Source organism: Liolophura sinensis, chromosome 7 (genome assembly GCF_032854445.1).
Source record: "Liolophura sinensis isolate JHLJ2023 chromosome 7, CUHK_Ljap_v2, whole genome shotgun sequence".
In the NCBI taxonomy this organism is placed as follows: domain Eukaryota; kingdom Metazoa; phylum Mollusca; class Polyplacophora; order Chitonida; family Chitonidae; genus Liolophura; species Liolophura sinensis.
The window spans coordinates 8,126,446-8,150,154 of NC_088301.1; the positions used below are offsets into that span (position 1 = coordinate 8,126,446).

Genomic DNA, 23,709 nt, shown 5'->3' on the forward strand with positions numbered 1-23,709 from the left:
AGACAGCTTACCCTCTGTTATCTAGAACCTCCTCTTGGCGGATGTTGGCTATTTCCACACACGAACACGCTTTCCAAGCTGTAATCACAAAGTTAAAGGGACATTCGGATCTTAAGACCTAACGATCAAAATTTAACTTTTGTGGCTTGGAATATTTGGTGAAACAGCCATCCTTAATCACAAGCCTACTTAAAGCCACAAGTCTAAGTAATTGTAACAAGTCTACTTATAGCCACAAGTCTAAGTAATTGCAACAAGCCTACTTATAGTCACAACTCTACGTAATTGCAACAAGCCTACTTATAGCCACAACTCTACGTAATTGCAACAAGCCTACTTATAGCCACAAGTCTAAGTAATTGCAACAAGCCTACTTATAGCCACAAGTCTAAGTAATTGCAACAAGTCTACTTATAGCCACAAGTCTAAGTAATTGCAACAGGCTTACTTAATGAAAATAAACTTATTTAATCACAACATACATGCACTTAATCAATCAAATAGAATAAATCCAAGACCCCTACTTAATAAGAAAGTAGTGCATTACTATAATAAGATTACTATTACCATAAATTGCTGCATCACACTAATCGGATTTCCATTCAAATTATGTTCACATAACTGTCACAAAATCACCTGTTTTGCATTTTAAATGTTAGGTTGGTGAAACACCACGAACATACAGATTTGAGAGTACATATGCAAACCTTACCCTCGTTTTTCTCTTCCCAAGCTTCTATTAGTTGAGACTCCAATTCTGCGAAGCTCTCAGTGGCTACTTTTGTAGTAGCAAACAATGTAAATTGTTGTCTGTACTCAATGACCGATACGTCCTGACTGACGGCACTGAAGCCCTCTCCATTTGGTGTCTTCACACCGACAAGATTCTCGTGTAAAACTGTCACGTTTATTTTCTGCCAATCTCCAGAATGAATAACTGTGTTGTTGTAGTTCAGGCTGTATTCGAACTTCCAACGGGGATTCCTGTAATGGGTTAAGATGGAACTTTCAAGATAGCAATTACATTCCTAGTAAGTTAATGAAGATTAACCGCCATACTGTCGTTACCACTCTGACACTACCCTCCATGCTGTAATCTTTTGCAATGCATTCTTTTAGTTCGGAGCGTAAAATTTGTTTAACTATATAAGGCCTTTAACTTCACGTTTATAAAATTATGTTTCACCTGTGAAATGGTCTTAAAAAGTTTTATGTGATTTTATAAAATAAATACACTTCGACCGGCAATTGCTCCATAAAATAACACAAGATAGGGCGAGAGTTACGAGTGACGAAGAGATTGTGGACTCAAGAAAGCAGGTTTATAATAAAGTCATACGTTTTGCTGAAAAACCTTGACACAAGACAAACATTACATCTCCACGATAACGCTAGGTGTATTAGTCCTCACATTTAACCTCGTCAGAATTTAGTTAAAATATTTCGACTGAGCGGAAAAAGAAAACACCCTAACTGTTAGAGAAGACTGGAAATAAATTTGGATTGCTTTTCGCGATGAACGTCAGAAACTTCGTCAAGACCTTGCAGGAACATGACAACGCATGACTTGACTTGATTGCATTGTTGTAAAAGAACACAAAATTTGAACTGAATTCTAATTAGACTCAGTTTTCCCGATCTTACCCTTCAGTATCCGTATACTCCTTCTGGCGAATAAATGTCACCTTCAGCTTGTCTATGTCCAATCCTGTAATGACAGTATACAAAATATTTTAACTTTACTTAATTTTAATATACAGCCAGGCCAACAAGCGTCGAGGTAAACGTACAACTTCAATCTTAGTATACAGAAATCAAGTGAAAGAGAAAGTTAAAGTAAAGCCGCGATCTCACCGTGAGGTTTGTGGTAGCGACTTGCCGAAGTCGACCAGTCGAATGAGAAACAACACAAAACGTTGTTTCATATAATTAGTAAAATTCGACACATCGCAGCGTGCATGCGTAGTTTGTGAAATAGCCTTTGTTTTAGTTTATGTAAATTCCTTTAAACTTTACCATTGAAAACTCTCTAAAATACCATCAACTTTATTTCCAAAACACAATTTTTTAAACAAAATAAAACACATAATGTATTTCATTTATAAGGTGCGCTCTCTGTCATAATGATGGCGTATCGATGAAGTCACACGATTTTTACGCTGTAAACATAACTGTATTTACTGTCAGGATATATCTTCCGGCAAGTGCACAAATTTCAAAATTCGCTCAATAAACATTACCTATTGATAAACATGCAGCTGGGAAAAGATCGCGAGACTCCAACGAGGCTCAGCAAAATAAACATAGCTCAGCCCCAAAATTCATGTATTTATATATTCATGCCCTTAAAAAACAGATATATTTATGTATAATTTTTAGTGATGATTCAGGGATTTCTGTTGGCTTTTCCTTCAAAGTGTAGAGTGGGTAAGTAACAGGTAGGAGTTAGTCTGGATCTGTTTCTCAATAATTGGATTAAAGGTAAACTGAACCTCGTAAAATGGTTTTAATATTTGACAGGAGGCATTCACACCTCACACTAGAACGAGTCAGTGAGTGCACCAAACCGCGAAATACACTGACAAACCTCCATTGACGGTAGCCCATGTTTTCTTGATGGACATTCCCACGGCTTCCAAAGACTCCTGAGAGACGTAATGGTTTAGAAAAACAGAGAAAGCACTTTGGGCCATCATCGACTTCTTCACGTTAGCCGTAACCTTGTACTTGATGCCATTCGGACCGGAAAACGTAAGCTTGTCTTGCAGATAATGGATGGCCGTCAGTGGAGTTGTTTCCGCATCCACAAGAACCCCATTGAGTTTGATTCTGTAACCCACTCGCCATACCGACTCCCTAAAATAACAACATGGAAAGATTACGTGTATTTCAGAGACATCGCAGGCTCAGAGCTGGGAGTCGCCCCTTCCACTGTAGACGCTAGTCCCTTGACAAATGAGTTTGTCGGTCAGGAGAAGTCTAAAGTCCAGGGGGAGTCACGGTGGTTCCCAGCTCATCTACCCGAACGCCTCCATGTATTAACGAGAAATATTTCTGAGCACAAGGCCAAATCCATATTAAATAAATAAACCAATAAATAAATAAATTGTGCGTAACCATAGGCAAATTACTTAAGAGCCTTCTCACGAGTGACATACGGTTTTGCACGGCATATTAGACGAAGTGGTCTTCAAAGAACGTCAGATTTATTTATTTACCTTATTTGTTTACTTGGTTTGTGCATTCTGCCGTACTCAAGAATATTTCACTTATACGACAGCTGCCAGCATTATGGTGGGAGGCAACCACACAGAGCCCAGGGGAAACACACGACTATTCGCAGGTTGTTGCCAGACCCACGGACGGATGAAGAACGTATGACGGCGCAAACGACTCTACGAACGGGCAGCACGGGAGGCGAGTACGGCGTCAAGCTCTACTGAGGCGTCACTCCTCAATCAGAGTGAATATACACACATATTAACATAACATATTATCCCCACAGAATTGCTGCACAGGAGTTGTACAAGAGAAGTGTACTATCTACCCAGTCTCTGTAATGAGCTCATCTTGGTGTTTGGGGAACTCCACCTGGACACAGTCACAATCACGGAAATCTGCATCAGAAAGTCAAAAAAAAAAAGAATGGTATTTAAAAATCAAAATCCAAATAGAAATCCAAAACACAGTCATAAAATATATTTTTTTTCATCAGTCCATGTAATATTTAATACAAAATCCAAAATACAGTAATGGAATTTGGACCGATGTAGTTCTCCGTTTGGTTATCTATAGTTTATTATATATTCATAATTTCAGTTCCAGAATTATACATGTTAATATTTTCTGTATATGGTAAATGCAATCACACACCTGGATACTGGGTGTAGTATGCCTGTAAGATGGAATGACGGAGTCTTCCCCATATGTCTGGAGCGATTGGATGGTTCAAGTAGAAGCGGAAGAACGATGTGGCCGGCCAGAGGTGTTTCACATTGCCGGAAAATAGCTTATACGATAGACCAGTCGGGGTTTTAAAACTGATCCTGGACGACAGGGACGAATAGCTGACGGACGGAATGTACTCAGTGTATACCAGTTTGTTCTTCACGTTCACGAAGTATACCAACTTCCACACCAGCCGACTGTAGAAGGATGCATATTTATTTATTTATTTATATATTTATTTATTTATTCAACTGGGGTTCAAAAGCATAAAAAACACTAGCATGAAGTACATGTCAGATGAAAGACCATTAAATACTGTCCGGGACTATGGTTTGATTTATTAGAATATTTTACGATCTAGTAAAATGAATTTGAAACTGGATTTTACGGTTTCCTTTTCTGACCATACTGGGACCAGCTTCACATCAGCTTTTTTCCCAATTAACACCCATAGATTGCTATATTTCATCACTCAAAATGCATCTTCATTTAGAGCTATGAATGCATTCAACAAATGAACCTTGAAACTACCTTTTTTCAAGCCATAAATATTGTATGAGACGTCATTAATACCTTTTGGGTCCCAACAGACGACCATAGAATCCTGTGTTTAAAATGCATTTTACTAGGTTGGAAAAATTCTAAAAAAGCTAAATCAAAACTATTTTCCTGGACAGTGTTTTTTTATCTTCTAGATACTTCATTTTATTGTTTTCTTTGCCTTTAAGTACATTGTCAAGGGTATGCACTTATACGACAGCAATCTATTTAATGGTTAGAGGAAATGATATTACTTTGACGCAGCGATATAAACATGTCGTACAGACATGTTACCTGGAGGCAAAACCGTGATATAATAGTAAAGGTGACATTAAACATTCGTCAATCGAGTAGAGAATTTTAAATTTTCAACCAGATTGACAAAAGTCAGTTTAATGATCAGGGGGCACCGAAATGCCTGGCGGCAGTAAACATTACTAACGAGACACAAAGCCCTAAACAATCGGAACATGTGAAAACTCTGTTACTTGGTTCTTCATAAGCAGAGAAAGCATCCGCACATAAGTCAAATATATATATATATATATTAGTCATTTGATGATCATATGATATAAATGAACAAAGGAGATTATTAGAAGTCATTTAGTACTTAATTACATAATTGATTGCTGTGCAAAGCCATATAGAAATATTCAAAAGTATACACAAATTTTTCATGTAACGGCTGTTAGGTTGGCAGGTGAAGGAAAGCGGGGTGACAGCAGTAAACCATAGTCCTCTGGCAAGTAACTGAATAACCTTTTGACGAAGCCACAGGCGATCGGTAGTTTAAGTTACATACCACCGAAGTTGAAAAAATTGTGCTGTTATTTTAAACGTCATCTAAAAAAAAAGACGTATTTGACTTTGAGTGTATGATCGAATACTTAGTTTTATACTTTCCCTTCGATCATCGAGTCGCGCTGTATTTAGAGAATCTGATTTTTTTTTTAGTAAGTTACCTCCCCTTATTCCCTAGAAAATGGGAGGTGTTCTGTGAACTTGAAATGTCAGACACGGCACTGTACGTATTGTAATCATTCGGCCCACCATGTAACTTCAGTTGTGACTTCAATACTTGATAAAACATTATCGATAGAAAGAAAGATCGTATTTGGTTTACTAGACATAAAATTCGCTTTCAATCTTCCGTATTGTTTATACATGTACGATCCACGAGCGAGAGTTGCATTGTGGGAATCTTTGCGCTGTCTCATTTGCATGTTACCTCGTTGGGTGCACAGTTTTGACCTTTATAATTCTCTAAATCGACATTTTTTCGGAACATACAGGCCCAGCAGGTTAATTTAGGAGTCAAATGCAGCTCATTTTTGTATTTTGCTGAAAGAATTTAAAAATTTTGAATTTCTTTCGGTGGTATGTCTCTTTAAAACGGTAATCAAGTTTGCAACATCAGTGGGATAGGGTCTATTCGGTGAGGTACACAACGGTGAACAACGCAGACATCAAATGAGTGAACTGGTCGACATGATACATTTGGCATTTGATGGCTAAACTCAGAGTTCAGTGGTTCGAAAACTGATGGTATCCATATCAATTTTCTGTGTATAAAAGCCTTTTCTACATCCATGAATTGTCAGCATAAATAATGATAGTACCTTTTGAATATTAACCATTGTGAAAAATTAGAAATTGCATTTTGATACAGTACATAAGGAACTTACCCATCCGGTGTTGTAGTTTGGCGGATACCATTTACCGTCACATGGATATCCTCCTCCGTGTGGCTGCCTACAAAGCAAGGGAGATAACTTTCCTCATTGTACCCCTAATTATTCTGGGACTGCATAGAGCTTATTTTAAGTAGGAGTGTGCATATTTCGCACTTTCACGGGTTAAATAAATATGTAACACTATACAATACTATGGATTGTGTTTATAAACTACATTTAAATCTCCTGTTTCTACACATTGCTTGGCAAGTTCGCATTTCCAGTTATTCATTAAGCAGGTTCAAAAATAAAAGTAGACCCGGTTATGGATTACTTTCTTTTACCTGACAAACGGGTTAAGTAATACTCCGTCAGAGTTTTCTCGAAGCGATGGTAGTCTTCCTTTGATACCCAAGTATGCAGATAGAGGGCGTTGGAATACCGAAAATCATAGGCCCGGAAGCTGTAGAAATTTTCTGGCACGATGACATATGCTCCTTGAGGGCCTGTGAACGTTACGTGTTGGTTTAACAGGCTCACGTTTAACGGCTGTGTGTCTCCGGGGGAAACGACTGTGCCGTTAACATTCATGTAGTAAACCAGCTTCCAGTATCGCTCCCTAGAGTAATTAAACATATGTGAGAAAAAACAACTGCAAATTCGCTATAGTTATGACATCCATTTATTACACATGGGTCACAACCTCATTTATAACACTACTGCTCAAATACAACACATACCACGAGGTGGTCCCAAATACACACCACTCAAAAAGTTTTTTCAAGTGTCTTTGCCTCTTTAAAGGAAAATCGAAGAAAATATTGAAGATCACATTTTCAATTAACTTTAAAAACTCCTTCATCTGAACTTAATGCAACTTTTGTGTTTTAAACAGGATGTCAAAAATGTGGAGGACCTACAGACATATGGACAAAACTTAAGTTCAACACTTCGGAAGTATAGTATTGTGAAGCAAAACAATTTAAGAAGCTTCGTAAAACCTGGTCCTGCTTGTCGGATCTAAAAGCAAGCGGAAATCTGCTAAAAAGCTATATATAGCTGTCTCCAGTGCGCCTGGTTTGAAGAATTCTTTGCTAAGGGGCAAACACATTTGGGTGGCTATGCATTCAACTCATCAGCAAGGCGTCATCAAAGTCTGTAATGTTGTAACAGACACGAATGACCATGTGTTTTTGTATGACTTGTTTCTGCTCATGCCTACTGGAAACTGCGACATCCAACAAAAATGGCTTCGACCTGCATTTAAGTACTTAGGTATGGATTTGCTCTGGTGTACTCAGACAGATTTAGGCCATATATGCCTGAATACAATGTGCGGGATTTTTTTTAGGATCCGTCTCTAGACTTCTATTTATTCTACAGTCAGTATAACTTCTGAAATACCATACAGTTCTGTTTGATGTGTTCATTTAATAATTAAAGAGGGTTTAATACGGTATAAGCGAATCAATCTCCAGTCCATGTAGTCATGTTTGCTGACATCCATAGCCACAGTTAGGTAAAGACATTTTTACAAAAATTTTTGCATCATTGTTCTTTGCAGTTCAGAAAATTAGTAAAACAGCATCCTCCAAATTCAGTGAGAACAAACGAATCACCCATATGTTGTGCAAGAGAAGCCACGTACCCTCCTTCAGACAACAGCTCTTCGGTATTACTCACACTCACTTTGATACATCCACAACCTCTGTATTCTGTGGACGAAATTTTTAAACATTAAAGAACAAATTATCATATACAACTTTTTCACGGCATGTTTTATAATCTTTGCGTAAGGAAGTTACATTTTTAAACATCAGCGTTGTACAAATTACAAATTATCATGCTTAGCTTTTTCAAGTAAAATGGTATAGTTTTTGCGGAATCTACATACAGGAAGAGGGCTTTAGCATTTGATTTTTCATCAGGGTTTTACGCCGTGCGCAAAAGTATTTTACTTATACGACGGCGGCTAGCAATGAAGTGGGAGGAAAACGGACAGAAGGTGACTTCGCAAGCAGTGAAATGACTACAAATTAGCCTACAACCAGTCACATATGACCTGCTGATCCTTCGATCAGAACAATGTCACTCGTTAGTGTTTACCAACCATGTTTCAGCGTTATAAAACATCCATAAATGTTCACAAAAATTGCATGATTGTTACTGAGTTATCAGAATGTTTCAATTGATGACATTTCATGAGCCTAACCCTAGGTATATCATGTTGAAAATTTCAGTATTGTTTTACATTTGGGGACGGTGATAGTTACCGTGTATCGAAACGTCCTGCGCAATATACCCAAAAGCTGATATCCGTGAAAGTTATCATAAATATATATTAGTTGCATAATTCGAATGTACGTTACAGGTATGTGAAAAAGGTATAATTCTTAAATGTGAATAATCAGCCAAGTTTTTCTGTAACAAGGTATTCGGTTTCCTCCCACCATAATGTCTTCCTGCTATGAACTATTCTTGAGTACGGCTTAAAACATCTATCAAATAATTAACTGACTTACCGGAATGTGCGGAAAGCCACGTTTCCTTTATAGAAGATGCAAATTTTGTGAAATCAGCATAGGCCACCTTGGTTTTCATGAAGAGGCTAAAGTGGTATCGATAGTCCAAACTCCCCGCTGGTAATGACGGGGTTATTACGTAACGCAGCCCGGATTCAGTTGTGAGATTCAGTTCATCCCGGACGTATTCTTGTAATGATGTTGTATTCAACTTTGGCCAAGATGCGGAATTGACAATTTTCCCTTTGTACCGTAAGTAATAATCCACTCGCGTTTCCCACCTGAAGTAAAAGTATCAATAATAAAAATTTTGGCTCCGTAGGATGGATTAATAAAATTGATTAATGAAATACATAAAGATGTAATTAAATGTATCCAATGTAAAGCTATATTCTGTATTTGGCGTTCACATAATTGTTATTAGGGACTACACATCAGAAAAAACTGCTGTCAGGACGCTACCTTTTATTAAGAAATTGACCTTCTTGGCGGATGATGACCGGCGTAATATCCTCACACTTAGGTATAACTGTCAGACAAAAACAGATTCATTAATAAAGCGAATAAAGTAGCTATTTAATTAGTCCTTAAGTATGTATCAAGTTCCGTACACGATATATATTCCAAATATATCACACTTTACTAGTTTTTGTTTTCATTGAGAACATGTTTATCGAGTTAACATTTTTCAGGTCCCTCGTGAAATGCGTTGGTTTTCCATAAACTTTCCCCGGATCCCTCCATAAAAACTTAACTGCCGTTACATGTGAAAAGTTATTAAGCATTGCTTATAATATACTAACAGAAAGTAAACAATTAGTTAATTAACAATTAACAAAATAAAAACATACAAGGACAGAACCATTATAGTTTAGATCAAAAAGGATAGCCACATTTTGTCATCATCGCATCATTCGATATCTAAAATTTATTTATTTGATTGTTGTTCACCGTCGAGACACATACCGACATAATTTATCAACTCAACAAACACATCTAGCATAGATAAATATTTATCTCGCGAGCAAGGTTGGTAATTCCCATCTGTTGTAAAGATATGAGAAAGTTAAGATTACGCCTAAGCTAGTCAAATGTTAAAGCCTGTTTAACATCTAAGTGAATTAACTGAGATGTTAATTAACTGCACCTGTTAATACAGGTCTTACATACAAAATTATAACTCACCTGTCACTTGACGACAAACAACCTCTCTAATGGCTGTTGTAAAATTCCCAGTGTTGATTTCAGAGATTACATTGTTAGAGTAAAACGAAAACGCATAACTGGTACTGGTCATGACGTCAGCAGAGACGCTGGAAAGGTGGTAGTGAGCGTCAAAGACGTTGACGAAGGACAAGTCGACGCGGTTGACGTCCAGTGGTCTCATGTTAAAAGCAGGTAAAATTGACTCATAGCTGAATACAAAGCTTGTACTCTTCGACACAAAGTAGGTAACTTTCCACGCGGATTGCCTGTATCAGGGTATAAAATATAAAATCCAATGACTGTAATAGACAGGACATGGTTTCACGGTTATCCTATGATGTTCAAATACGCTTTTGTCATTTACCTTTTTGACAGGATGCTGCCTTGGCAAAAAGACCCGAATATGGCCGAACCAATGTGTAGACAGCAACACATAAATCCTAGAATGAAGGGCAATAATTATCACATTTTCAAAATCCCTAATGCTGTAGGACAGACACATGCCACTTATCTTACTTAAAACAACTATAGACAGTTATAAATTGAACCACTGGACCATCGTGGGAACGGACGGTGGCATGGAGCTTGGATAAGGTGCATGCCTTTTAGACGCAATGATACACAAGGTGCGGGTTCAAACCCCCGTTGTGAACAGGAGAATCGTACCTTATTGACTTTCACTATTCGTGGGGATTTTGTGTCAGTAAGTGGACAACGACGCTTGTGAGAGCGACCACTTGTCCTTAATCAATGTGATGTGTATGTTTGTACGTCACATTGTGAGAAAGGTAGTCAGTAACATCCCAAACATTGATGGTTTGTCCCGGACATCCGATTTCCTCAACCCATGAAACTGGTATATATCTGATAAATTCTTAAGTATGATTTAAACAACAATCAAGTAAATGAACTATCCCTTCAACAGACTTTATACAGGAGTTATATCAGGACGTGCATCACCGATAGATAACATTCGTTGTTTATTTTGAACAAATATTATATGGTCTAATATGAGTTAATATTTAACCAAGTGATGTATTTTTGTTAATCTTGTGCGGTCTGGCGGACTGCAGTTTAATGTCAGTGGGTTTGTAAGATACCTGGGAAGATGCAGTGGTTTCCTCCTGGTTTCTCCCGGGTATCTCCAACCACTTAGCTGATCATTTTGATTGAATGATATTTGATTGGTGTTTTACCCTGTACTCAAGAATATTTCACCTATGCCACGGCGGCCAGCATTATGGTGGGAGAAAACCGGACAGAGAGCAAGGGAAACCCACAACCATCCTCAGGTTGCTGGTAGACCTTCCCACGTACGACCGCATTGGTGAGAGACTCCTGGATCATTTCTCTGCGCTAACTACGAGGCCAGGAAATATTATCATGGCGAAAAACTTACCTCGGAAGTAACTGAAATCTTTGGAGCTACTTACCCAGATACAGTAACATACTCTTCTTGAGCAACAATCTTGACAGTAACATCTGAAATCGGACAAGCAAAAGGAGTCACACTGGTAGATTTTGTTTAGGCGAAATTGGATTGTTTTCTTCAACGTTTCGAGTTTAGTTAGAGCTTGTGAAAATACTAAAAATAAAATAGTTCAGTATAAACCCCTGTGTAATTTACGAACGGATACCGTGTTACTGCAGGATACAAAGTTGTATTTTAATCCGTCACGCTTGATGAACTCTATCACACTGCATAAACTATATACTCACTTCCGTGCCTCAGAGCCCAGGCAGCCTGAATTGTCTGTTCCAGTTTGACGTAATCCAATGTGGACACCTGCTTTTGAAAGTAGAGTGAAAAGTGGAAGGAGGCAGGTATCCAGCTGGCTGTGTCGACCACTGACCCCGCGTAAAGCTTGTACGCGGACCCAGAGATACCCGCGACGCTCAAGCAGCCACAGGACACCCAGCGGTGGTGAGGAATTTGAGGTAGATGGAGGGGATACACAGCCTCACCTGACTGACGGACGAAATAGGCCAAACGATAAACAACGGACCTGCAATAAAGACAATTACAGGTAAGCAGACAAGAACTGGGTGTTCCTGTAAAGCCATTTCCAGGTATATGGTAGGGGAAACGAATTAGCGTTCCTATAAAGACAATTCGAGGTTAGCAGAAATCGGTTGTCATGCATGTAAAGGCAATCTCAGGTAAGCGGACAAGCATTGGTGCTCGATTCTGTAAAACATTTCGAGGTAAAGGCAAAAGTATTGGTAGTTCCTGTGAGAGAATTCGTTAAGCAAAGCAGGAGTGACGTTGGTGTAAAGACAATTCTAGAAAAAAAAGACTTAGTGTTCCAGTGAGGGGATTCGTTAAGCAGAACAGGATTGACGTTCGTGTAAAGACAATTCTAGTGAATAAAACATGCTTGGTACTCCTGAAAGTCAGTTCCAGGTATGCAGATGGGAATTTGACAAAATAATCGTTATTTTTTACATCTCTCTTTGATTAGTCATTAAATGTAACATTCCCGCAGGCGAAGAAAATGTTAAATATATCAGCAACACATGAACATTTTTTGAAAACATATGTATATTACCAATAAATATGAGGTTAAAACCTTTGGGGCACTTAAAGAGATATTTATCTGCCTAACTCTTACATAATAAGTGTTTCTTACATTTCCTCTGTATAAAACTGTTCCACACGAGCCACAAAGACTTTTACGCTGGTAACTTCTAAGAAATAAAAAGATGACATAAAAAACAAAATATATAAATCATACGTGAGTGGAAGTACAGTAGTACTTGGGCTCAAAAAATTGTTCAAGGTTTAAAGAAACAGATGTTTTTGTTTGAAACTCGATTATTATCATCTATGAAGTATTTAAGCCAATGTTTACATTACAAAATCTCTGAGGAGGCTTTGATTTATGAGACATCAGGTCAAAGTTAGAACTGAAAACAGACTTGTTTACTTCTCTACATGACATAAATATGCAGAAACTATTATTCTGTGACTATAGGGAGTAATATTATTTTTTGGCGTTATGACTCAACAAACGATCAGACACTCCAATAAAAGAACGCCATTCGCCAACTATGTTGTCATGACATCTCATTACTTAGATGAAGCCATGCTCGCGAGGGCTGGATCTGAGCACGCGACTTCAATGATCAGGTCGATTGTCCGAGGCGAGACCAATGCTACTAACACATGGATCCGCAGTTGCCCCAACATATATTAATACTAGTACTAAAGTAAAAGCTAACACATCCTACCAGCATGCAGCGTTTTCCAGCCTTCCTCTAGCTTTACTGCTATTTGCGCGTAATCCAGTTCCGCGATTGTCTGTGCAAAGTACACACTCAGCTGATATCGGTATGATATCAAGGTGGTCAGGGTACCCATGTACACAGTGTAACGATAGGAAGAGGTCCGCAGTAAGATACTGAGGTGAGACGAGTTGAACACCTTGTCGTACTCCACCGAGGCATCAACAATTCGCCCGTTCACCTTCAGTGTGTAGAATATCCCAGTCACTAGTTCCCTAAAGCACAACAGCGAATAGGTTAGAAACCGACATATTTAGCAAGTAAAAGAAAGTAAAAACAGAGAGAAAAACTGGAAAACAATCCAAAACCATGGATAGAATTTAATTTTGTTTTGGTGCAAGGGCCTGTACAGAATATAAATCATAACAAATACACGAATTCATCTAATTTTGTCGCTGATAATCTATAGTTTCTAAATTTGAAAAATATAATTCTGGTCAATGTATACGTCGGAAATGAGTCAGAAAATATTTAAATATTAAGGTGGAATCCGCTCGGTGTTCGGAGTAAACCACCGATCTTTACCGAATACAAGTACCTGATACATGCATCCTAAAAAGCTTTAAGCGGCAGTCGAGCTAGCTAGATCTGGATTTGAACCTTGGATCTCAGTAGTCAGTGTTTTCCATTACAATTACGTACCTGTTGCTAGTCGCACAAAACTCCTCCACAAATCCGATGGACACACTCACTGAAAATTAAACGCCGGAACAAATGTAAAGATGTCCTTGCCACAAGGTTACAAAAAGGAGAGTGCTAATACGCATCGAATAATCGGGCACATTAATACCAAGAAAAAAAACAAAAACAATCGAATGGCAATCGACATTTTCAAACATTCTGTCATTTAAATTACTGTACAAGTTAAAAGGCGTTTTCCACGACGTGGCGGCATTATAGTTTTGGATTTTAAAAATCAAACGACCGTTAATTTATTACAAATTTGTAAAAATGGGAAAAAATACTGAAAATGAATTTAACTTCTTAACCTCCTTTATTTCCCAATATTTATCCTCATATAACCTTGATATTCATTCGTCAAAAAGACCAAAACAATTCCATCGCGGTAAAATGGTAATGAATGATGCATGCGAGTTGTCCATCTTACCAGCCGACTGATACACCGTGGACCAAGTTTTACTAATCAGCGTAGTGACGTCAGACATTTCTTCGATGACGACATGTCCATTCAGATGTATGACGTGGTGTTGTTCCCTGGTGTAAATTTCTTCTTTCGTTACTGTGTAAGCTTGGTACACATGTCCACTGGTACTCGTGACATTCAGGACGTATTTGATGATTTCCGTCTGCTGAACAGGTTTGTTCCAGTGTGGATTTATTATCTCCCCTTTGTACAGCAGATAGTAGTCCAGACGTGAAACTTCCTGCCCAACGACCCACTGCGATCCCGAGCTAAGATCACAGAAATAGATCAGCATATTACCATAAATAGAAACATTATAAAGAACGTGATATTTATACTACTTGTGATAGCAGAACATTTCATTTGAAAGGCCATAATCGCACACCGCACCTCATATATCATTATATCCCCAAAGTATACCCATTACAAGCCATGTTAATAGCTTTCTACAGACAAACCACTAGCGACATACTAGCTTGCCAGAGGTTTGCACGTGGTCCACTGACAGAATATGGAACATTGAGAGAGGGAAGAACATATAGTATAAACATGTGAAATCTATGCGTCGAAACAGACATTCGTATATCAACCAATAAGAACGTTCCAGGTCAACAATGACAATAACAATTCCGAAAACGACGTATAACACAAACCATCAAAGAATTGGGAAAGTATATAAAATACGAAAATAGGACGGAATCATGCAAAGAGAAGCCGTCAGAAACTGACAGAATCTAGAACAACGGAAGAATACGGAGCATTGACAGCGACAATTTTAATTATAGAATTACATCTGTTGTAATTCTGATAGAACGTTATCTAGTTAACTTACTCTGTTTTGCCGATGCATCCCGTCACTCTGGGGACGACAACACTGATTTCCTCGTTCACTAAACAGTGATGAAAGTAAACAACATTTGCTTTGAGCGATTCATTTAAAACTGAATATTTAAATCAATAAACACTAGAATGATGTTTCTTGGCTTCTTTATACTTTTTGTTCTCCATTATTTATACTTTTGTTCTCAAAAATGATTTGTATTATCAAATTTGTTTTATTCTGTTTGTATCACATTATGCTATGGAATGGTAATGCAAAATGGCCTATGCATTCTGCTTCTACTTCATTGGAAATCCCATAAAGGGCGCAGACAATGACGTAGTTTTGATAGGTCTCTTTATACGCAGCTTTTCTTTATACTGATATATCACGACTCCAGGTGATCATTGACAAAATGTTGAAAGCGTAAATAGCGCACTGGTCTTTTTATTAAACACTGGAAAGGTAAAACTCGCCGAAGGTCGGGAATTCCTACAGCGATAAAATGACCACTATCGTATAAGTGTTTATAACATGTTTGAGTATGGCGACAACAACGACAACAACAACTCAATCAATCTAAAACCTAACACCGCGAATACTATCAAGAATACTGTACCGTTAAGTTGAGTCCGCCAAGCAACTTGAAGCCTTTGGACGAACGTCGTAATGGCGCTGGTGTCAACCACGTCTTTGACGTAGAACGCTAACTTCTGTTCGTATTTGTACAGGGTTAATGACGACGTTTTCAGGAGTACGTACAACGTCTTTGTCTTTGGATTACGGATTTTGACGCCAGTGGCCAATGCCTCGTGGGTAGGGCCAGTGTGGAGCAACGGTGATTGGAGTTTACCACTGATGGTTGTGAAGTAAATAATCTTAGTCACTTGCTTTCTGAAACAATAATGGTGAATACATGTATTTTCTGTAAAGGTATATAAACGTATTACTTAAGGAAAATGTGACAAATATCATAAAAGAAAGATATTTTTAGAGAATTACGTGACTTTCCGCGGCGCTGACAACTGTTTCAGCGCGAGATATTTAGCATACACGAGTTTACATTGTCGCCTTATACGGTCATGTAGGTAACTCATTGGAGCGTAATCAAACTGTCAGTATGCCGAAATAGCCAGTCTTGGCTAAGCCAATGTCCACGTAACAAAACCCGATTAGTGAATGGTCTAGCACCAGCACGTAGATTTATTTCCGTTGCAAACACAAAACCGTGGAGTTGTGTATTGTAGTAGAACGTAGAGGATGGGGCTGGTTTTACCCGATAAGGCATCATACATAAACTTTAGACAGAAGACAGTCTGAAAGACGGATTAAAACTGTTTGGAGATAATATCTAATGGCCCCTTTATTATCCTCTCGCTATGTTACAAACATCAACTTTGCTCTTAAAAGTTGTGTCAAATGTGAGCTTCACATATTTCAATCAAAATCTGTAATTATAAAATTTGGGCAGTATTAATTCCTATTTTATTCAACTTGTGCATCACCAATTTGTGATTTCATCAATGCATAATTTGCGCACGCAACAAGAATATTTGGGTCACTGGTCACTGCACTTCTTCAGGTCCTCAGCAATATGCTCGACTATGGTGAAGTCAGTCGGATGAAAGGTTGTGGAGAAAATCGAAGCACATTTCTGCATATACCATTGTTAAGCTGGTGAACCTACCTTACCCGAGAGCTTTATTTCAATGTTGTTATAGAACAAATGTGATGACAACATATAACTGCATTTTTATTACCGGTACCAAATTTTGCTTAAGCCATGGCGTTAGAGGGCGTATAAGTTGCTACAATTCAAGCATTTATATTAATGGTCAGAATAAAATCCCATCTGGAATAAACTGACAAATGACCGTATTTCACCGGTTATACGTGTGACCATTTGCCAACTATCACACTGTCTTCGTTGCTCTGGTTTTTCTCTCTGTGCTGTTCGCCTTTTATACTATTCGATACTGGTGTGTCAACAAGGTTTAAGAGGAACTAGTTGGTGATTTCTCTCAATGTGTAAAGATAAAAAATGTTATAATGTTACATCATGTTGTAAAGACGGCTTACTTGTTGACTTCAAAGCAATGGTGTAAACGGACCATTCATTTTTCCAGTCATACGTTTACCTAATCAAGTACTTACCCGGTGCTTGTAATGCACTGATCTCCTCTAACTACAGTCACGTTCAAACAATTACAGGATGCCAAATCTAAGAACAAACAAGACACAGTTTTCATTTGGTTTATGTGACAGATAATTTACAGTTGTCAACGCAAAAAGATATGAATAAATGGCATATTATTATGAAATTGTTTAAAGTCACAATACTTCTGCAATTACTTTGCAATTCCAGTAGAAATATCCAAGTATATTTAGATAAGACAATCCTGCAATTCGTCTTCAGCCTGCTATTGTCGATGTTATTGAGGTAAATCTTTTCTTAGTCTGCCTTTGTCGTTATTGTTAATTTATATATAAATATAAATAATTGTTACAATATATTTTCAGTATTTAGCATGGTTTATTGCAGAGACAAGATTATTATGTTTATTTCAGTTTTGGGACACACCTAGGCTTTCGTTCATCCATGTTTGTTGAATTTGTGATGCAATTTCGAAAAAGCTCTCCTGGTAGACATAGCTCTCAAAAGCTAGGCTGTACATGTAGTGGTGTCGGTAGTTGGGCAGAACTTTGTCTTGATAAACCCTCAGCGTCAGGTTGTACTCCTGGAAAACTTCCTGTATACCTGTCAATTCAGCCGACCATCCGCCCTCCCCGGGCGTTTGTACCATGCCGTTGTAATGTATGAAGTAATACACTTTTGAAACAGCGATCCTGTCATAAAATGAACAGTTTAGAAAGATGTAACAGTGAAAAATGTACAGGCATGGCGGATTCCTTCAGCAATCAACACGACCGAGGTCGTATGACTGAAAAATTCTTGATTTAACGACGTTAAAAACAAATCAAATAAATAAATAAATAAGAAACAAGTTATGGTTTCATAAAACTTATTTCCGCGCTGACCGTGTTGTTACTGCTAAGCACGTACAGCATACCATTTCAATATTTACAAAATGATTCTGACTTGCTGTTTCCGGAAAACGAAAATGCAGCTCACCCGAAGTTTATGTTTACAGACGCAATGGACCACAAAGTTTAACAACCAGAAACCTGCTTTCAAATTTATCTGTTTACTTGGTATTTACATAATTTGGTTTTTGTCATGACGATGTCTTCCTATTTGTTTGTTGTCTTACTTTCGTTTACTGACTACGTGAACAAGTGTGTTTACATTCGGAAACTTTAATCTGCTTTCAAGTTTGTTTTCTGTAATGTACGTTTGTTTGATTTCCTTGCTATCGCTTAGATTTCAGTATTTACTTCGAGATTTACATCGTCCGTTTCATTTTTAGTTCGTTCACATGGCAACAGCCTGTCATGAATGTTGTGACCTGCTTTGATTTGAGTTAAATGCCATTTTCATGGCCTTATTGACCTTATCACCCAGGCGCCTCATGAATTTATTAATTGCTTTGATTTATGTTTATCCGTGATTTTTTATACTGGCCTTATCATGATATTCTCTCATAACTGTTTGTTGGTTGGTTTGGCTTGTGTTTAACGCCACTTTTATCAACAGACAGCCACGACGGTGACTCTTGCAGACAAGAGGGCTCACCCAATCACAGTATACTCGCTACTGGTTGATCAATACATTGCTTATCATAGCTTGTATGCCAAACATCCAACTGAAAGACTGCTTGCATATACTGAAGTCTTAGGCTTGACACCAGCCAAATAAAAGTCTGTTGCTGAAACGACTAACTCGACCCCCACTCTGTGGTATCTTGTATACATGTACACATATAGCCAGTTTCGGTTTTAACACGAATGATGTTTTGTCTAAGTGTTATTCTCCATGTTTGTTATACTACAAGTTTTTTTGTTTCATCTGGACACAAGAGTTACTCAGAGTATAAATGGCAGAAGTGCGGACATTATTACGAAATAACCAATGTACACTAGTACATTTACAACAATGATGTACACTAGTACATTTACAACAATGATAATATGTACATAATACATTCTCACCCGTCAGCACCAACGACTTCTTCGATGGTCGGAATGGTAACTGTAATATTACAAGGGTTGCAAACTGAGCCTACAACAGAGTTAATTAAGATGATAATAGAAATTCAGCATATCACAGTACAGTTGAGATGTTTGAAAGAAAGACAGATGCTGATAAAAAGTATTTTTTTTACAGACTTAGTGGCATTTGTGAAATATTGAAATTCTTTTTCGTATATGATTCTTAATCTGAATTTGAGCAAGGTGTCAAATTGGGTGACAGTATTTCCATGATCTATTAAATACAACAACTTAAATACAAGGTTGTCCTTGAGAACTGTTTGATTTATTTTAAAACTTGGTGCAGATATTTCTTAAATTTATAAAAGAAGAAATAATGCAAACAGAGCAAACTTCACAGAATCAAGAGGAGCTTTTCCTGTACACTTTAACTTACTTCTATTCCTCTTCCATGCGAACTCCAGGACGGATTCTATCGAGGAATACTGGAAGACGGATGGCGGGGTTCCCGTAAGAAGAACCTGGAAGTGATTCTGGAGGTAAAACAGAACCTTCATTTCGTACAGGCCTGGAGTGTACACTTGTAAAATGTGACGACGAAGAATTTCCATGGAGGGTTTGTAGAAGACGGTTGAGAAGGTAATACTCAACGTGTAGGTGAACTCCACCACAAAGGCCCTTCGTAATGAGAAATAAAATAATAATACGTACCAGGCCAGATGGAGAGGAAAGAAGAAAAACAAAATTAACAAATATCAAGTGCGTCTGAATTTATATTTAGTAATAAGAATCATGATTATGGATCAAGCTGGCTTTGATGCACATTTTCCGTATCACTTTTCTAAATTTGGAGTTAATTGCTGTTTTACGTCGTTCTGTCGACAACGAAAAGTTAAGCCAGAAGATAAGGTATAATTTAAAAAAAAGCAACTTCGACAATTTGAGGAAGATTCTAGTGTATATTCTAGCGTTATGACGGCTACGATTTGTAGTCATGCAATGTTTTACTTTTTACACCGAACTAACCTGTCTTCACCGATCCCCTCTCTTACACTGAAGGTCATGTTAATGTCCGATCTGGTCAAATCTGCAAGAAACGAAGTGCCACAATGATATCCAGATCACGGTATTTCTATAATCTTAAACTTGAATAACTCTACCCGACCCCTTCTAATCTTAACGTCTTTTATCATCGGCGAAAAATAGATCTTGACTGAATGAATTCGATCCATTTAGTTCTACACTTCGGACCTGGCTGTACTATTTGTCAAGTTCAAGGTCATGACTCCAGCTTCAAATAGATCTGTTGTGGCCATACAACAGGGAATTTGTCAAATACCTGCACGGTCATTTATTGTCGAATAAACTCCCTTTTTTGGCATCATTGAATCTAACCACTATGGTATAGGTCACATATTCTCAAAACTAGCGTAAAACGCCAATATTTAAAGCAGGCACGTCAGAAGAACACCATTTTATATCTACGAATCGGAAATATGTTACATTTGACCAAATGTTCACTTACTGGGGTTCATAGCCTCGTATGCATCGGCGATGGCGTGCGTGATACTTGTCTCGTTTACATCGTCCTGGACCCCAGGAAGCACAATGCTGTAGGTCATGTTGACATCGTGGACTATCGGCTGCACTGGCGTCGTTGGCGTCGTTGACACTGGGGCGGTCTCAGGCGGTGTCGTCAGACGTCCAGCAGTAGTTGATGCTGGAGTCTCAGCTTCGGTTGATGTAAGCGGGTTTTCTGTGGTGGACGTTTCCTGTTCGATAGTAGACGATTTAGTTAGTTCTTCTGTTGTTGTTTCTTGCAGAAAAGTAGTTGTTGCCTCTGACAGAGCATTCGATGTAGTCTCTAGTTCTTCACTTGTCGTCTCTTCTGGCATCCCAGTAGATGTGGCCTCTGGCATTGGATTAGTTGTCGTCTTTGGATTTTGGTTGCTTGTCGTCGTTTCTCGTATAGCGGTTGTTGATGACAGCGGCATTTGATTGGTCGTTGTGTGTGACTCTGCCTCTGTAGACGATTGTAAGTCATTAACGGTTGACAACATTTCTGATGTGGTTGTGGACTGGACTGGTTGCGTGGTTTGTATCGTGGATGATTCAGACACTGGAGCTGTCGTTTGCTGGGACTCAAACGTTGTGTTCTCAGCCTCAATAGTAGCGTTCAAGAAAACCGTACTACCTGTAGTTGAAGGTGTTGAAACTGGCGACGTAGCAGGTTCAGTACTTGAGAATGCCTCCATGGTACTACTCTCAGGGAGGGTTGTGAAGACTGTTGTCTGATTCGTGGGATTGGTATATGCCTCTGTAGATGTTACCATGGATGTAGATGATACTCTTCGTGAAGACGTCTCTGAAAGCGTTGTAGTGGTTGAGCGTGTCGTTGGGACCGCAATCCTTATTTCGCATTTATCTCCCTTGAATCCTGTAACGTGTGTGTTAAAGTTAGCGAGAAATAGTAGACAGAAATAAAGGTAAATTAGGCAGAAGATGCAGATATTTACATACCAGTAATAAATATTACATATAAATTAACAATGGATAGCTTTTTTGTCCTTTCAACACTAAATCACAAGGTAATTAATAATTGTGCGGCAATAATCAATAGAGACAAAAATCTCTTCTGATACATCAGGCAATGCGTGGGTATGCCTACTGAAGTCTAAAAAACACAGCATTAAAGTAATGGTGGTAAGACGTATAAAACATGCACAACAATGTCTTACGCAAAGTTTGAATTATTCATTTTAAAAATATGTACAAGATACATGGTCTCAAGAATAGAAATTCGTCCATTACCTGGTGCACAACAGCAGATATTTGCCCCGCTGGCGTCATCTCGGATGCACGTGGCTCCATTCTGACACCGGGAAATGCCAACTGTGATGGAAGAAAGTGAAAGTGAAACAGATCATAGGTTAAAGACAATGGGACGTTCAATGGGAGGGTTGCAAAGCTACATCTTACAGCAATATTATCCGTACCGGACACTGTGCTGAAATGTACAATTGGTGATGGTAAGTTCAGATATGTTCTCAAGTTGTATTAATACATCCAATCTCTGATTCAAGTAATAAGGGGTTATGGTTTGCTTTAATCATGGCTATTAATCACTTTCACTCATCTCAAATTTTTAAATTCTAATTTTATTCATTTATTTATTCTTCCAAACAATAACTGTTAAACGCAATAATGAAGAAAACATATACAATGCCAGGTGAAGTTGAAAATTTAATACGATATGGTAAAGATTTAATTTGAAATGCAACACGCCCTACTCTGATAGAGGATGCTGGTGGATACCATCAGAGTTCGCCGAATAAACCACTGCCATGTAGTTTTATCTGACAAATCCCTGAGTAACGGTTGCAGTCAATCCAACCAGAAGGCTAATCAGACTTAAGTCAAAATTTAAAACACGACGTTGTACCTTATTTCTGGGTTATGAAGGTTCGAATTTTGCGTCACTGATAAATCCCGACAAACGTTCCAAAATTTCTAGCACCAAATATTAATTATTTTAAGGAGGTTTTAACTTTTTGTGTATAGGGTGTGTGGTGAGTGAGCCAAGGGCATGCCGCTGGGGATGCTTAGCACTTAGTGTGGTTTTTACTGTAAACGTTTCACGAAGCCACAAACCTGAAGTCTGGGTTAAACTGATGTGTCCACATGGTTGAGGTGTTTCAAACACCTGACCAGTGAAAGAGGTTCCTACGTGGTTTATGTTGAACGACATCTTCGATATATCCCGAGGGCTTTGTGTTACCCATGGACCTGACGCAGGGAGCAGTAATAACGATGATCCTAACCACGTTCCTACTACATCATACGCGCCGTCTTCGAGTTTAACTGTGCCAGAGACCGAAGACGTGTTGCTCACGGACTTTATCGAAATTTCAACGCTCTCGTTCAGAGTATTGCAGCTTAGAGATCCGGACCATCTACCAGGATACTGACCTGTGAATACAAAGATTACACCGTTAGTACATGAGGTAACTGCCCTTAATAAGCCTTAGTACAGAGGACCAGGTATCTGATATACAGCTACCGTGTTTTAAATTTATTTCTTGTTTATATGGGGGAGATGGGGTGTTTGGGGATTGGGTGTTTTGGGAGGAGGGGGGACACAGGTACTTCTGGTACACAGGGACAAGCAGGTGTTGACCTGCCATGCTGTACAGGCAAGCGCTGACCTTCCATGTTTTCTCACAACTAAGCTGAATTCTCTCTATTCTCGAATTCTGATTGAAAGGCCAACTTGACTCTGAGAGCGTACCTGTCATGCAGGCTAACCAATCGATACTTTTATATTCTTTTTTATGAGCTAAAGTCGAACTCACAACGATCGCATTGGTGAAATGCTCAATTTCTGTGCTGCGCTAGCACGTGTATGCCTGCCCGTCGATTTTCTCCACAGCAAGTAACCCTAACCGCTTCGCACTTGCCGGC

At 38.5% G+C, this 23,709-nt stretch overlaps 2 protein-coding genes across 2 annotated transcripts in view; both read right to left on the bottom strand.

Annotated features, from left to right (window-relative positions):
• Positions 1 to 11,435, bottom strand: LOC135471678 (uncharacterized). The gene is made up of 13 exons (XM_064750991.1): positions 11,323 to 11,435; positions 9,869 to 10,155; positions 9,146 to 9,212; positions 8,684 to 8,964; positions 7,810 to 7,876; positions 6,506 to 6,780; positions 6,174 to 6,240; positions 3,874 to 4,145; positions 3,548 to 3,617; positions 2,588 to 2,856; positions 1,645 to 1,708; positions 713 to 984; positions 1 to 78 (listed from the first exon to the last, which is right to left on the bottom strand). Exons 2-13 carry the CDS (start codon positions 10,068 to 10,070, stop codon positions 8 to 10), a joined length of 1,977 nt encoding a protein of 658 aa, XP_064607061.1. The 5' UTR covers positions 10,071 to 10,155; positions 11,323 to 11,435; the 3' UTR covers positions 1 to 7.
• LOC135470609 (uncharacterized) overlaps positions 11,319 to 23,709 on the bottom strand; it is a 23,883-nt gene continuing 11,492 nt past the window's right edge. The window contains exons 5-20 of the mRNA XM_064749646.1: positions 22,900 to 23,217; positions 22,060 to 22,140; positions 20,774 to 21,685; positions 20,275 to 20,335; positions 19,685 to 19,926; positions 19,249 to 19,318; positions 17,720 to 17,985; positions 17,293 to 17,359; positions 15,758 to 16,032; positions 15,151 to 15,208; positions 14,283 to 14,587; positions 13,817 to 13,865; positions 13,121 to 13,389; positions 12,520 to 12,577; positions 11,609 to 11,895; positions 11,319 to 11,371 (exon numbers count right to left, since the gene is read on the bottom strand). Of these exons, the coding sequence (XP_064605716.1) occupies positions 11,319 to 11,371; positions 11,609 to 11,895; positions 12,520 to 12,577; positions 13,121 to 13,389; positions 13,817 to 13,865; positions 14,283 to 14,587; positions 15,151 to 15,208; positions 15,758 to 16,032; positions 17,293 to 17,359; positions 17,720 to 17,985; positions 19,249 to 19,318; positions 19,685 to 19,926; positions 20,275 to 20,335; positions 20,774 to 21,685; positions 22,060 to 22,140; positions 22,900 to 23,217 (3,371 nt within the window). The remainder of the gene's footprint in view (positions 11,372 to 11,608; positions 11,896 to 12,519; positions 12,578 to 13,120; positions 13,390 to 13,816; positions 13,866 to 14,282; positions 14,588 to 15,150; positions 15,209 to 15,757; positions 16,033 to 17,292; positions 17,360 to 17,719; positions 17,986 to 19,248; positions 19,319 to 19,684; positions 19,927 to 20,274; positions 20,336 to 20,773; positions 21,686 to 22,059; positions 22,141 to 22,899; positions 23,218 to 23,709) is intronic.

Bases quoted from the DNA above. Each gene is read 5' to 3' on its own strand.
- LOC135471678 (XM_064750991.1), bottom strand. From the start codon at position 10,070: ATGAGACCACTGGACGTCAACCGCGTCGACTTGTCCTTCGTCAACGTC. The intron at 3,618-3,873 runs GTGTGTGATTGC...TTTCTGATGCAG, and splicing joins ATACTACACCCAGTATCCAG to ATTTCCGTGATTGTGACTGT. The intron at 985-1,644 runs GTAAGATCGGGA...AACCCATTACAG, and splicing joins GAGTATACGGATACTGAAGG to GAATCCCCGTTGGAAGTTCG.